The 12812-nt window shown below is 42.0% G+C and overlaps 1 protein-coding gene across 4 annotated transcripts in view; it reads right to left on the bottom strand.

The window, feature by feature from the left end:
• The window catches only part of LOC106604746 (rho guanine nucleotide exchange factor 6), a 31308-nt gene extending 19302 nt beyond the window's left edge, over nt 1–12006 (bottom strand). For 2 of the 4 annotated variants that reach the window (XM_014199721.2, XM_014199722.2), the window contains exons 1-9: nt 11697–12006; nt 10385–10468; nt 7986–8070; nt 2565–2677; nt 2188–2392; nt 2021–2073; nt 1782–1876; nt 1474–1569; nt 1058–1180 (exon numbers count right to left, since the gene is read on the bottom strand). In XM_014199721.2, the coding sequence (XP_014055196.1) occupies nt 1058–1180; nt 1474–1569; nt 1782–1876; nt 2021–2073; nt 2188–2392; nt 2565–2677; nt 7986–8070; nt 10385–10468; nt 11697–11861 (1019 nt within the window). In that variant the 5' untranslated portion in view covers nt 11862–12006. Of the gene's footprint in view, nt 1–1057; nt 1181–1473; nt 1570–1781; nt 1877–2020; nt 2074–2187; nt 2393–2564; nt 2678–7985; nt 8071–8826; nt 9063–10384; nt 10469–10635; nt 10728–11696 lie in introns of those variants that run through there. The other 2 variants (XM_045718127.1, XM_045718128.1) reach the window with 2 other exon arrangements.
• Between the last annotated feature and the right edge of the window lie 806 nt (nt 12007–12812).

The raw sequence follows: 12812 nt of genomic DNA, 5'->3' as shown, positions 1-12812 counted from the left end.
GATAGTGAAAGGACAAAACTTAAAACAGATCCCACAGTATGAAAGATGCTAATTAGTTTAGTGTGAAATCGAAAGGGCCTCATCTGTCTCAAACAACAACCACAACTATAGATATCCTGTGTGCAGCTTCCTGTACGTGTGTGTTCTTTTCTCTGCAGTGCATCTTTTCACATTAACAACTGTGCAGCAAGAGACAAGGGAGGGGAATAAACAACAGTTGCAAAATAGCATACATGATTAATTTGCTAAACTAACATAATAATTACACAACCGCTTGATTCATTTCTTGGTTTTAATTACCCCTACCGTGTGTGAAGGACAGCAGACGAACCATTAAGAGGTGCTCAGAGGCTCCGGGCTGATTGTAGTGAATGACACAGTGAGGATATAACGAGGGTTGGCTACACACTGAAGGTCACTCACTCACTCATAGTTACAACTGATAAGTGAGAAACCCCTCTGTCGCGCCCAATGATGTATATGAACCCTGGATTTGTGACGATATGCATTGGCCATTGAAGCCACTGGTCAGCCATTTTGGCACTCCCAAGTAGGAGGAGTCCTCCATAGGAATGAATGAAATTCTACAGTATTTCAATTAAAATGTTTTTGTTGTTGTAGCGAGCACAAAAAAAAAAATACTTTAAAAGGAACATTTTATAGATATATATTTTTATGTTTAGCTCAGATAATATAATTTAACACTATGCATTAAAGAGTCTGTAATAGAAAAACAAATGCAGATATTAATAAATGCATCACCATAGCTTCCAAAATCTTTTTTACAACGCAGGAGGGGTACCAAGATGGCTGCAAGGTGAATTCAACACAAGCCCCCTGTCAGTCATCCAGGGTTTATACACATCATTGGTTACACCTCTACATTTACAGAGAGAAAGTATGACACCTAGTGGGTGAAAGAGAAACTCCAACTAATCCCAAAGTTATCCACAAAAACATGCCATTTTACATTATTATACTGACTGTTAAATGCAATGAAATGTGAATCAAATTTAGATTCATGTCATGCAGAACTGAGATGCCCATAAGGCCTGACCTGTGGTCAGTGAGTACGCAGACAGCCGAGGGGTGACTGGAGCAGTAGGACAGGTACAGCATCCTGATCTGACCAATCAGGTTGAGGTAGCAGGCAGCCACTCGCTGCTGGCTCTCTGGAACCCTGCAACACGCGCAGAGAGAAGTGGGTGAGTTAGTTGGAGGACAACAGTTGGTTTGTTCCTGTATCTTTGGTTTCAGATATCGGTCACTAGAGGGTGCACGTCGTCAGAGGCCATCCAATCTAGATCTACATCGCGACAAATCTATTTCTCTCCAGAATATCTGATAGAAACAGTCCGGCATGTAAAACGTCTAGTGGCAGATTTGACGTGGGGTTAGGGTAATGTGATTTGATTCAGTTGCCTCAAATTAGCAGTGCCTCCACCACAGCCATTAACACTCTCACACACTTACTTGGTACACTCCTCCAGAGCCAGAACCAGGCCCTGCTGGAAGGTGAGGATCTCCTCCAGGTTAGCGCCCAGAATGCCACTGTCTGTAATGCTCAGCCTGGACACCACACAACAGAGAACATAGAATTATAATGAGTAGAATGAATATACTCATAAAAAATAGAAAATAAACGTTTTAAAACAAGGTGCATGGGTCATTCTAAGAGAGATTCACAATGATACAAAGTTCTTTAGCAATTGGTATTTTAAGATGAATTAAAACATCTGAATGAATCCTCCATGTCCCCCATCCTTGTTCTTGGAGCTTACTTGTCGCTTGCCAGTAGGGGTCGTAGGTAAGAGCTCAAGACTGTCTGCAGCTCCTTGACAAACTCCCGCTCGTGCTCCTGGATGTCTTGCACCACCTGAGAAAGATCATTGAAATAAGCCACATCCCATTGGAAACAGGCATGGTGTTACAGCCTACAGTTCCCCTAAGCAAAGCTGTCGTGGCCCAGTGCATACAGAGCTGTAGAAAAGGGAGATCCAATGGGAGAGGGCCCACTCACCACACTGTAGTAGTTCTTGGTAAGTTGAGTGGCTTTAGGAGACACAGGCTTATCTGCAGGACATAAAGGAATTAGAACCAGAGTTTTGGAGCAGCAAGTGACATGCAAAATGATCTAGTCTAAATCCATTCCAGGTACTACATAAACTCTTCCCTAACCCTACCCACCGCAGGGCTTGACCTCGCGGACATAGTTGCTGGGGAACCATCCCGTCTTGCCGTTGAGCGAGCCCTCCCACCAGCCGCCCTCCTCCTGGCGCGACACACCGATCAGGTCTCCCTTGTTGAAGGACAGCTCATCCTCGTTATTCTGCTTGAATTGGAAGCGCGCCTTCACCAGCAGCAGCCCGCCCCCGCCGTTCTCCGACATCTCCTGGTTGGGTAGAACGGTTGTCAGTTTACTGAGTGGTAAACAACCGCAGCCGTTAAGACCAGTGTTGGGGTCCATTCCATTTCAATGCAGCCAATTCAGGACATAAACAGACATTGTTGAGATGGAATTGACATGAACTCGGTGTGCTGTGCGTGTGTTTGTGTGACCCTACCACTGGTTTGGATTGTCTGCGCAGGGACTTGGATGAGGATAGTGTGTGGGAAGAGGCGGACTGACTAGGAGCGGATGTGCCGGACTGGGGACATGACCTCTCAGTGCCACAGTCTGTGGAGCAAAAAAAACACAGACCGAGACTTTTGAATATTTCATTATTGATCCACGAAAAAAAAGACACATTGCGAGTGCAAGGACTCAAATAACTTAGGAGGTTATATAGATGTTTGTCAGTCAGTTGTGAATACAACAACTTACATCATTCTTATAATCAAGTACAAAAATCCCTGTCACATTTATACAATTACACATTACTCATAAGAGATGAGACACAAATATCTCGCACTCTCATACACGTCTGTGTTGCTTCAGTAGTTAGGTTAAACAGCATTGGGCTGTGTACTGCACAGTGCTAGCAGCTTGTTGATGAGAAGGTGTTTCAGAGCAGGCTGTTGGCTCTGGAGCACTTGACAGAATCACCTCAACTCTGCTAGCTAGCATTGATCCCTGGCCGGCTCAGAGCAGCCATCTAACACAGACAAGCCGAGAGACCTTGTTGTACATTATCAATGACCAACATCAAAGAGGGCAAAGGCCTAATGATTCATACCTCTAATGTGCTTACACTCGTATTTATTGGATGGTGAAGTTAAACATTTAATTCGGTTCTACAACATTTTGGATTAGTTGCGTTTTATATGAAGCGACAGTACAGAATGTCACATTTTATTTGAGGGTATTTTCATACATACAGTACCAGTCAAAGGTTTGGACACACCTACTCATTCCAGGGTTTTTCTTTATTTTTTACTATTTTCTACATTGTAGAATAATAGTGAAGACAACAAAACTATGAAATAACATATGGAATCATGTAGTACCCCAAAAAAGTGTTAAACAAATCGAAATATATTTTATATTTGAGATTCTTTAAAGTAGCCACCCTTTGCCTTGATGAGAGCTTTGCACACCCTTGGCATTCTCTCAACCAGCTTGATGAGGTACCTGGAATGCATTTCAATTAACAGGTGTGCCTTGCTAAAAGTTAATTTGTGGAATTTATTTTCTTCTTCTTCGTGTGCTTGTGCCAATCAGTTGTGTTGTGACATGGTAGGGGTGGTATACAGAAGATAGCCCTATTTGGTAAAAGACCAAGTCCATATTATGGCAAGAACAGCTCATATAAGCAAAGAGAAACCGTCCATCATTACTTTAAGACATGCAGGTCAGTCAATCCAAAAAAATTCAAGAACTTTGAAAGCTTCTTCAAGTGCTGTAGCAAAAACCATCAAGCGCTATGACGAAACTGGCTCTCATGAGAACTGTCACAGGAAAGGAAGACCCAGAGTTACCTCTGCTGCAGAGGATAAGTTCATTAGAGTTAACGGCACCTCAGATTGCAGCCCAAATAAATGCTTCACAGAGTTCAAGTAACAAACGCATCAATATCAACTGTTCAGAGGAGACTGCATGAATCAGGCCTTCATGGTCAAATTGCTGCAAAGAAACCACTACTAAAGGACACAAACAAGAAGAAGAGACTTGCTTGGGCCAAGAAACACAAGTAATGGACAATAGACTGGTAGAAATCTGTCCTTTGGTCTGATGAGTCCAAATTTGACATTTTTGGTTCCAATCGGCATGTCTTTGTGAGACTCAGAGTAGGTGAACGGATTATCTCTCTGCATGTGTGGTTCCCACCGAGAAGCATGGAGTAGGTGTGATGGTGTGGGGGTGCTTTGCTGGTGACACTAAGTGATTTATTTAGAATTCAAAGCACACTTAACTAACATGGCTACCACAGCATTCTGCAGCAATACGCCATCCCATCTGGTTTGCGTTTAGTTGGGACTATCAGTTGCACTGAACGCAAGAGAAGTAACACAATTTCCCTAGTTAAAAGAAATTCATGTTAGCAGGCAATTTTAACTAAATATGCAGGTTTAAAAATATATACTTGTGTATTGATTTTAAAGAAAGGCATTGATGTTTATGGTTAGGTACATTGGTGCAACGGCAGTGCTTTTTTCGCGAAAGTGCTTGTTAAATCATCACCCGTTTGGCAAAGTAGGCTGTGATTCGGTGATAAATTAACAGGCACCGCATTGATCATATGCAACGCAGGACAAGCTAGTTAAACTAGTAATATCATCAACCATGTGTAGTTAACTAGTGATTATGTTAAGATTGATTGTTTTTCATAAGATAAGTTTAATGCTAGCTAGCAACTTATCTTGGCTCCTTGCTGCACTCACGTAACAGGTAGTCAGCCTGCCACACAGTCTACTCGTGGAGTGCAATGTAATGTAATCAGCCATAATCGGTGTCCAAAAATGCTGATTACCGATTGTTATGAAAACTTGAAGTCGGCCCTAATTAATCGCCCATTCCGATTAATCGGTCGACCTCTACACAGTATATGTGGGAACTCCTTCAAGACTGTTGGAAAAGCATTCCAGGTGACTACCTCATAAAGCTGGTTGAGAAAATGCAAAGCTGTCATCAAGGCAAAGGGTGGCTACTTTGAAGAATCTCAAATAAAATATATTTTGATTTGTTTAGCACTTTTTTGATTACTAAATTATACCAGTGTTATTTCATGATTTCGATGTCGTCACTATTATTCTACAATGTAGAAAAATAGTAAAAATAAACTTGACTGGTACTGTATCTGTTTTACTGTTTAGAAATGAAAGCACTTTATGCATCTAGTACCTCCATTTGAAGGCATCATAATTACTTGAACAAATTCACTTATAGTGTATTAAAGTACTCAAAAGTTTCATATTTAGTCCCCTATTCCTAGCACACAATAACTACATCAAGCTTGTGACTCTACAAACTTGTTGGATGCATTTGCAGTTTGTTTTGGTTGCGTTTCAGATTTGGTTGTGCCCAATAGAAATGAATGGTAAATAATGTATTGTAGGTTGATTTAGACAATAACAAAATCGTCTTCAAAGAGCTGACTAACAAACTCTCCTTAGCATTCTCAGACAGGAGGACAGCCTTGTAGGACTACCAGACTAATACTGGAAAACACCTGGCAGCCATCATGCGAGAGGATTCCCTTGAAGGCTCAGTGATGCATCAGCTCCTTATGATTCACATAGAGATAAGACAAACAGCCATCCAGCCACAGCAGTACCAACAGACCTGGGCATGTCTCTGCCACAGCCACACTCTTTCCCAATGCAAGCTGCTAAAAATAAGCCAAATATGGACCCATAGCCATCCTTTACAACTGAGCCAACACAGTATTAGATCAATACTTGTATCGGTGTCGGGAAGTGACAGCGAATCCTCTTTTAATGAGCTAACACATGACTTTACATGATACATGTGCATCCTTGTTGGCTGGTACGGAGTCTAAATCCACTTTCCAAGGAGGGACAGTGTCCCGGAGTAACACCTTTGTCTAATCTCCTTTCATTAAAGGAGTGGATCATCGCTAAGCTATTCAGACATGTTTTGATAGAGAGCCAACCATCTGGAAGACAGGATTAGCTAGATATCCTCTTAGTTATACAGACTGAGACCATTGTAATGAGGATTGATAAAGAGAGATTGGCAGAGCCGGTATCTCTGCCACTGATCAGTGAGTCATGTTATTTACCATATTGCTACAGTCTGGAAATGACTCTGGAGGAAAAGACACCAGTATCATGTCTTTATTCAACCTTTTAGACCTGAGAAAAACAAATCCATGGGAGACCTGGCCATGTATGCTACAAGAAAGACACATCCAGATATCAAATTACAAAAGGTGCCTCTGGGGTTCTGAGTTCCTCTTTAACAATTAGGCCTACGTACTGTATATCCATGTTGGTTCAGCCAACAATTTCTAGGGCACTGCCAAGAGTCAAAGCCAATCTTGACCTCACCCCCATTCCCCATCACTTTGCAGCTGCAGATGGGCCAAAAGAGCAAAAACGACAGGCCAGTATAGTAGAAGTGGTTGTGTTTCTCTTAGGGCTGTGGGGGGGGGGGTTATCACACGGATTCCACATGCTTCTGCACGTGCAGCGAGACGCCCAAACAAGCCCTGTAGTCAGCAGCTCCCTCCTTGTGGCCTGGCCACCACTGCTTCTTGCAGCTGCACTGTCAGATCATGCACACAAGCACACAGAGAGACGAGAGAGAGAGAGACAGAGAGAGGACACTCAGTGCCGAGGCCTGCCAGAAAATCACGGGCAGCAGAGACAGAGATGCCTCTTCTTGATCACGTTAAAGCGCGTGTGACTAATTCAGCCCAAATCAACTGCACTAGATGTTTTGAAGATTGGCAAAAAGCTTCTGGCCCTCAGACTCCATTAGATGATTTGCATATCAAGCTGATCACATCATTGAGAGGAGAGAGGGCAGAGCGAGAGCTTTTGGTCCAGTTTTCATGCTGTGGCCTGTACTATCCATGCTCTCTGATGAGGACTGGCGCTAAGACAACTTCAAACTGATAACGAGACTGCAACGGATACATGGAACTAATGGCTTTGAAGACATTGAAAGCTTTTAGACTTAGCAGCAAAAGCTTCGCACTAGCAAAAAGACAAACACTGGTTCGATTGGTGTGACAGTATCGGGTTGCCATTTAGCACATGCACGTCTTAGAGCCTAGCTGCACCGTTGCTTTGACTTAAAATACAATTTCCTCATATTGACAATGAGACACTGTACCAGCCAAGTAAATTCCAGTCATACCACTGAACTTGCTGCAACGAATAAAGCCTTATTCAAGCTCAGCCAGGTGTCTTTCGAATGCAATGTGACAGAAAAGAGCCAGGCGGTTTCAGTAGGACATGAGAGCCAAAGCCACGGTAATCATCATAGTAAATATGGTACTCCGCAGGAGGCCCATAGAAACAGCGAGACACAGCCATGCTAGCTGCCTGTGAACAAGACACCGTTCATGATTCACAAGGCCTTCTGGGACCAATCCAGGCAACAAAACAAAAAAAAAATGACACACAAGCATATTTACACCCTCACAGACACGGCAGAGTGCGTTATAAACGACAACGCTACACGTGGTCATTAGGAGTCTCAGCGGTGCACAGAGCACACGCTAACAAGTAGCTGTAAAATGATTCACTCCACTTGGTTCCTCTTTTAGAGAGGGCAGATTAGTCATGTGGCATACATGTGTATTATCTTTAGTGGCATACACATCAATGATTACAATGTTACATTGCATGATAATGAAGGCGAGTAAATATTATTTCAGTCTCAACCTTAAAAAAAAACCATGATGGTCTTATTCAGTGGGGTGCAACGTTTACAACCTTGAAGATAGAAGTATAAGCTAGTTGTATAGAGTGAGAGTCATGTCCGTTTTACACAGTGCATTTCGATCTGAACGTTTTGTAGCTTTGCATCCTCCTGAATAAGGCCCAGAGAAGATCAATACAGTCATCAGACTGACCTTGCGTGGCAAAGTTGACTCCCAGCAGAGTGGTCAGCACTTTGTTAAAGTTCTCCCCAGTGTACAGGCACTCTGGTTCAAATCCCTGGCAGGAGAGGAGAAAAGACACAAAGAAGACACTTTCAATTCAAAAGCAAAATGCCTAGCTGCTCATATGACTGACTAAAAACAGCAGAGGAAGAGAAGTAGGTCAAAAATCATTAGCAGCAGAGAGGCTTTTCACTGATAACAAAGAAGTAGGAGATGCTGACTTGCTAACTATCACACTGAGAAGCCCGACTGCAGCCCAGCAACAACACACAATGGGATACGACTTGCACACAACAAGACAGAGGCATGTTGAATGTGAACCATATTTTTCGTGGCATAGCGGTTTTGGTAATGAAACAGACGGTTCCCTCCTCATTTGCCATTCGATGCACACTGAGCACTCGCTCGCTCTCGGCCTCCCGGCCTCACAGACAGCCAGCTATCCACTTTCCTCTAGCAGCTATAGTTTCACATTTTAAATAAAACATCTTAGATGTGGAGTTTGGGTAGCAGGGCATGAGGAATCTGTTGACTATCTAGCCCTTCAGAGTCAAAGCTACTGTGACTCAGGGGTAGTGCATAAGCCACGCTTCAGCTTTGGTAAGACTATCACGACACATTTGGCTCTCTGTTAACCATGTCAAGATGAAAGACTCCTGGGGCAGCTTGTAATATTGACATGTGTCAATCTGTTGCTTGTTCATTTTTGACAACATCCACAGAGAACTGAAGCATGGATCAAAAACAACGCAGTTACATGAAAGCTAAACAATCTGACATCTGAGGCTAAAATATGACATATGAAACTCACTTGTCCGTCTTTGTCAAAGAGCCTTGAGCAGGGGCTGGGCAGTATGTGACTCACATATGTTATAACTGTATATTACTGTAGATGTCTATGAAAAAAAAAATACTGCAGGCTCAGGCTCTATAAATTCAACTATACTGTAGTCGACTAGAACTGGTCAAGTTAGCCCTCAATCCGTTGCTGCTGCTTCCCCTTTCTGCATCTCTGCGCAGAAGGAAAAGTTGTGAGAGTGACTGCTCTCTTTCTCTAGTCACATGACAGCCCCACGTGCCCATTTTGTCTGTAGTTAAGAAAAAGAGAGAGGGTTTCAGCATCACATCACTGACCAGAGCATGGGAAGGGCCGAACTGCAATGGTCCGGAAAAAAAAAGTCAAGATGACATTTTACTGGGGCTCTCCAAATCCTTACGGCCGTGAGCTACTGCACTGCCGCAAAGGCTCTAATTATGGAGGAGAAGTGGGATCGCTGCATGAAAGCAGAAGGGACCTCCCAAAAACAAAAAAACAGGCCAGCCAGCGTTTCTCTTCCTCAACCACTTGACTTGCAGCAGCGAGCCTGGCTGATTCAATTACTCTTTTTTTAACAAACCAACTTATGTGGTTCAAGACCAGAAAGGACTATTTATAAAAGGTTGGGGAGTGAGAGGCACGACTGTCCAGCACGGCAGTCACTATACTGCATAGGGAAGGAAAGGACTTCCATCACCCTCTTATTATCTGCATCACCACTCATTGTGCTGGAAATATGTTAGGCCTGAGGGAGAGACTAGTTTAGTGCGGATTCTGCTGAATATGCTACATGCAGACATAAATATCAATGTAACTTCTTATTGTGGCTGAAGGGGGGGGATCATTTTCACTTGAAAGGTAGAGAGTACAGCTAGATTTCCGATTTCTGTTTAATTGCATTGCTGCTCAATGCACACTGCTCAAACAGTGGAGCCTTATTCAAGACAGAAGCAGTCTCAGTTGAGACCCATCAACAAGCCGCTGTCTGTCTGTGTGCTCTGTGGGAGTGACTGAAAGCATGCCTACTTAAGAGGGTAGCCCATTCCACAAGGCAATCAAGAGACATGTGACAAAAACATTCTACATGCAGAAGAAAACAACCTGTGCTGAAATAACAAAAACCAGTTCTAGGCAAGTTAAGGCTAACCTGTGTTGAATATATTGCCACAGTCATGCAGTATTATTTTCTAACCATGGCTTCACATTTCTCAGCTATGACACCAGTCCTCAAATAAGTTTGTAGTTAACTATTTGCTGGAGCCTAGAAACAAGAATTCGGCAACCAACTCAAGTCAAAATGTCCAACAACAACAAGCACATTATCATATAAGGACTCTTGGAAGATTAGTCCAAATGGGGACTAAAAGAGATCCAAATAAAATAAAATCAAACATAAGATGTGTTAGAAAAGCATTTCGCTACACCCCCAATAACGTCTGCGAAATATGTGTATGCGATCATTAAAACGTGATATCATATAAGAAAGCAAAACATTGCAACATAAAATAGATTAAACAACCACCACAAACAAAAGATCTTTGAAATGACTTGCCTCTACTTTCAAGGATGTGCATCCTCTCAAAAACTCCTTGATATTGGCGATGCAGTCGGGTTCGTTTCTCGGATCCTGACAGTACTAAAACCAGACATGAAACAAATATATAATGACATAGCATACCTTGGAGATAAAGATAACGGGTTAATTTAGTTTAATTATAGGCGTTGACGCAAATGACAACTCAAGATGGGAAAAGAAACAAAGTAACAATCCACTGTATCCTTTAGAATGTTGGTATATCTTACAGGTTACAAAGCAACTGTGGATTCTTCCTACGACTGTCTCATTCATGTATACATAAACCCACCAGGTCATAAACCCACCTCTCGCTCAAGGGGGCAGTCGCATCAGGAAGCGAGCCTTTGAGGAGGAAGTGACGTGCGGATGACCTCTCGCTTCTCCGCTGCGTTGCGTCTTATTTTTTTGTCCAGTCAGTGACGGTCATCAGTTTTAAATTGGATTCAATTAATGTAGAAGAGTGCCTACAGCCGATGTATGCTAAATGAATCATGTATGTTTTCCTTTGTTTTACGGACTGCATTCAGTTGGCCTGTACAAAATACAGTGAATGTCTGGTGCCCCAAATAAATCAACCTGCTAAAAGTGCAACGCTGCATATCGATATGCGTGCATGTTGATTGTTTGTCATTCTGTCTCGGAGCCTACTTTTTGTATTACAAAATGCACGTGGAACTACTATACATTAATAAGACCACAATTAAGAAACGTAATATCTTCTAAAAGTTTAACTTGTAGCCATCATATCATTCTAAAATTGTACCCTAGATATTCTTTCAACAATAGATGCAAATGCATCTAGCACAGGTGAGAAAAAGCATTGGATAGCAGAATGTGCATCAGTTTGAATATATATGGATATTTGGTTACATAATGTGTTTTGGAACGTTATGGTTACTTTTAAGACTAAACCACAGAACAATAACAACTCTTTCCGAGTCGTTAGTGAACTTCAGAATGCGGAACACTTTTTTCACTTCACAGGAAGTCAGCAAGTTATCCTATACAAATTTAACAATATTTTACATTATTGATAAATGGCTCATGTAAAGTTGCATGTGGCACATTCATTTATTCCAAATGATTTAACTAAGACATGTTACATTACATGTCTCGAATGGAGATGAGCAATTTGATCAAACTACCCCTCCCTTCCTCTCCAGAGGCGCTGCCAGTGTTTTTTTCCCCCTTGCAGTTGAAAAGCGTTATGGCTTTGTAAATGACTTTTTCCGTTATCACTTACTGTTATGTTGCACTTATAACAGTGCAGTTACAATGCTGCGCTTACCTTTGGAACCGAGCCGGGCACGAGCCGCTCCATAAGTTTGCACAGGACGACCCCATCTTTCAGAGATGTTTTCAGAAATTCCTCTGGGTCAGCTATGTTCTTCTTGGGTGAATTAAGTACCCCTAATGATATCAGCCACGTAACCGTCTGCTCCTCTGGGTTCATAGCTCCAATTAACCCTCCTTATTATGCATCCCCAACGAATGCGCGAAGTTCCAGAACTCTGTATCAAAATGTTGTTACCCACATCCGTATCACACTTCTGCTTGTAAAAACTCCGTTAGCACTAGTATGGGGGTAGCCCTACTGGTTAATAACAAGCACTGTACAAAGACATATTGCCATTAACCCTTGTGTGGCGTTCGGGTGTAAGGGACCCATTTTCAATGTTTACCTTTAAAAAAATTATACAAATAAATAATCTACTTTTTTAAAACTTATTGGCCTTGGCTCATTTTCTGTGAAAAACATGTAAAAGAACACATTTTCATTTATATTATGTACAGTACCAGTCAAAAGTTTGGACACACCTACTCAATCAAGGGGTTTTATTTATTTTTGTATACTAATTTCTACATTGTAGAATAATAGTAAAGACATCAAAACTATTGACACATGTAGTAACCAAAAAAGTGTTTTGTATTTTATATTTGAGATTCTTCAAAGTAGCCACCCTTTGCCTTGATGACAGCTTTGCACACTCTTGGCATTCTTTCAACCAGATTCATGAGGTAGTCACCTGGAATGCATTTCAATTAACAGGTGTGCCTTGTTAAAAGTTTATTTTTGGAATTTATTTCCCTCTTAACACGTTTGAGCCAATCAGTTGTGTTGTGACAAGGTGTATATGTGTGTGTGTGGGGGGGGGGGAATCTGGAAAATGTCTAGAACTTTGAAAGTTTCTTCATTTTCAGTTGCACAAACCATATCTATATCAAACTATATCAAAACTAGCTCTCATGAGGACTGCCACAGGAAAGGAAGACCCCAGAGTTACCTCTGCTGCAGAGGATGAGTTCATTAGAGTTAACTGCTCCTCAGATTGCAGCCCAAATACATGCTCCACAGGGTTCAAGTAACAGACACATCTCAACATCTACTGTTCAGAGGAGACTG

The sequence above is a fragment of the Salmo salar genome, chromosome ssa05, assembly GCF_905237065.1.
Source record: "Salmo salar chromosome ssa05, Ssal_v3.1, whole genome shotgun sequence".
Classification (NCBI taxonomy): Eukaryota; Metazoa; Chordata; class Actinopteri; order Salmoniformes; family Salmonidae; genus Salmo; species Salmo salar.
This window is presented reverse-complemented; position numbering and strand designations above follow the sequence as displayed.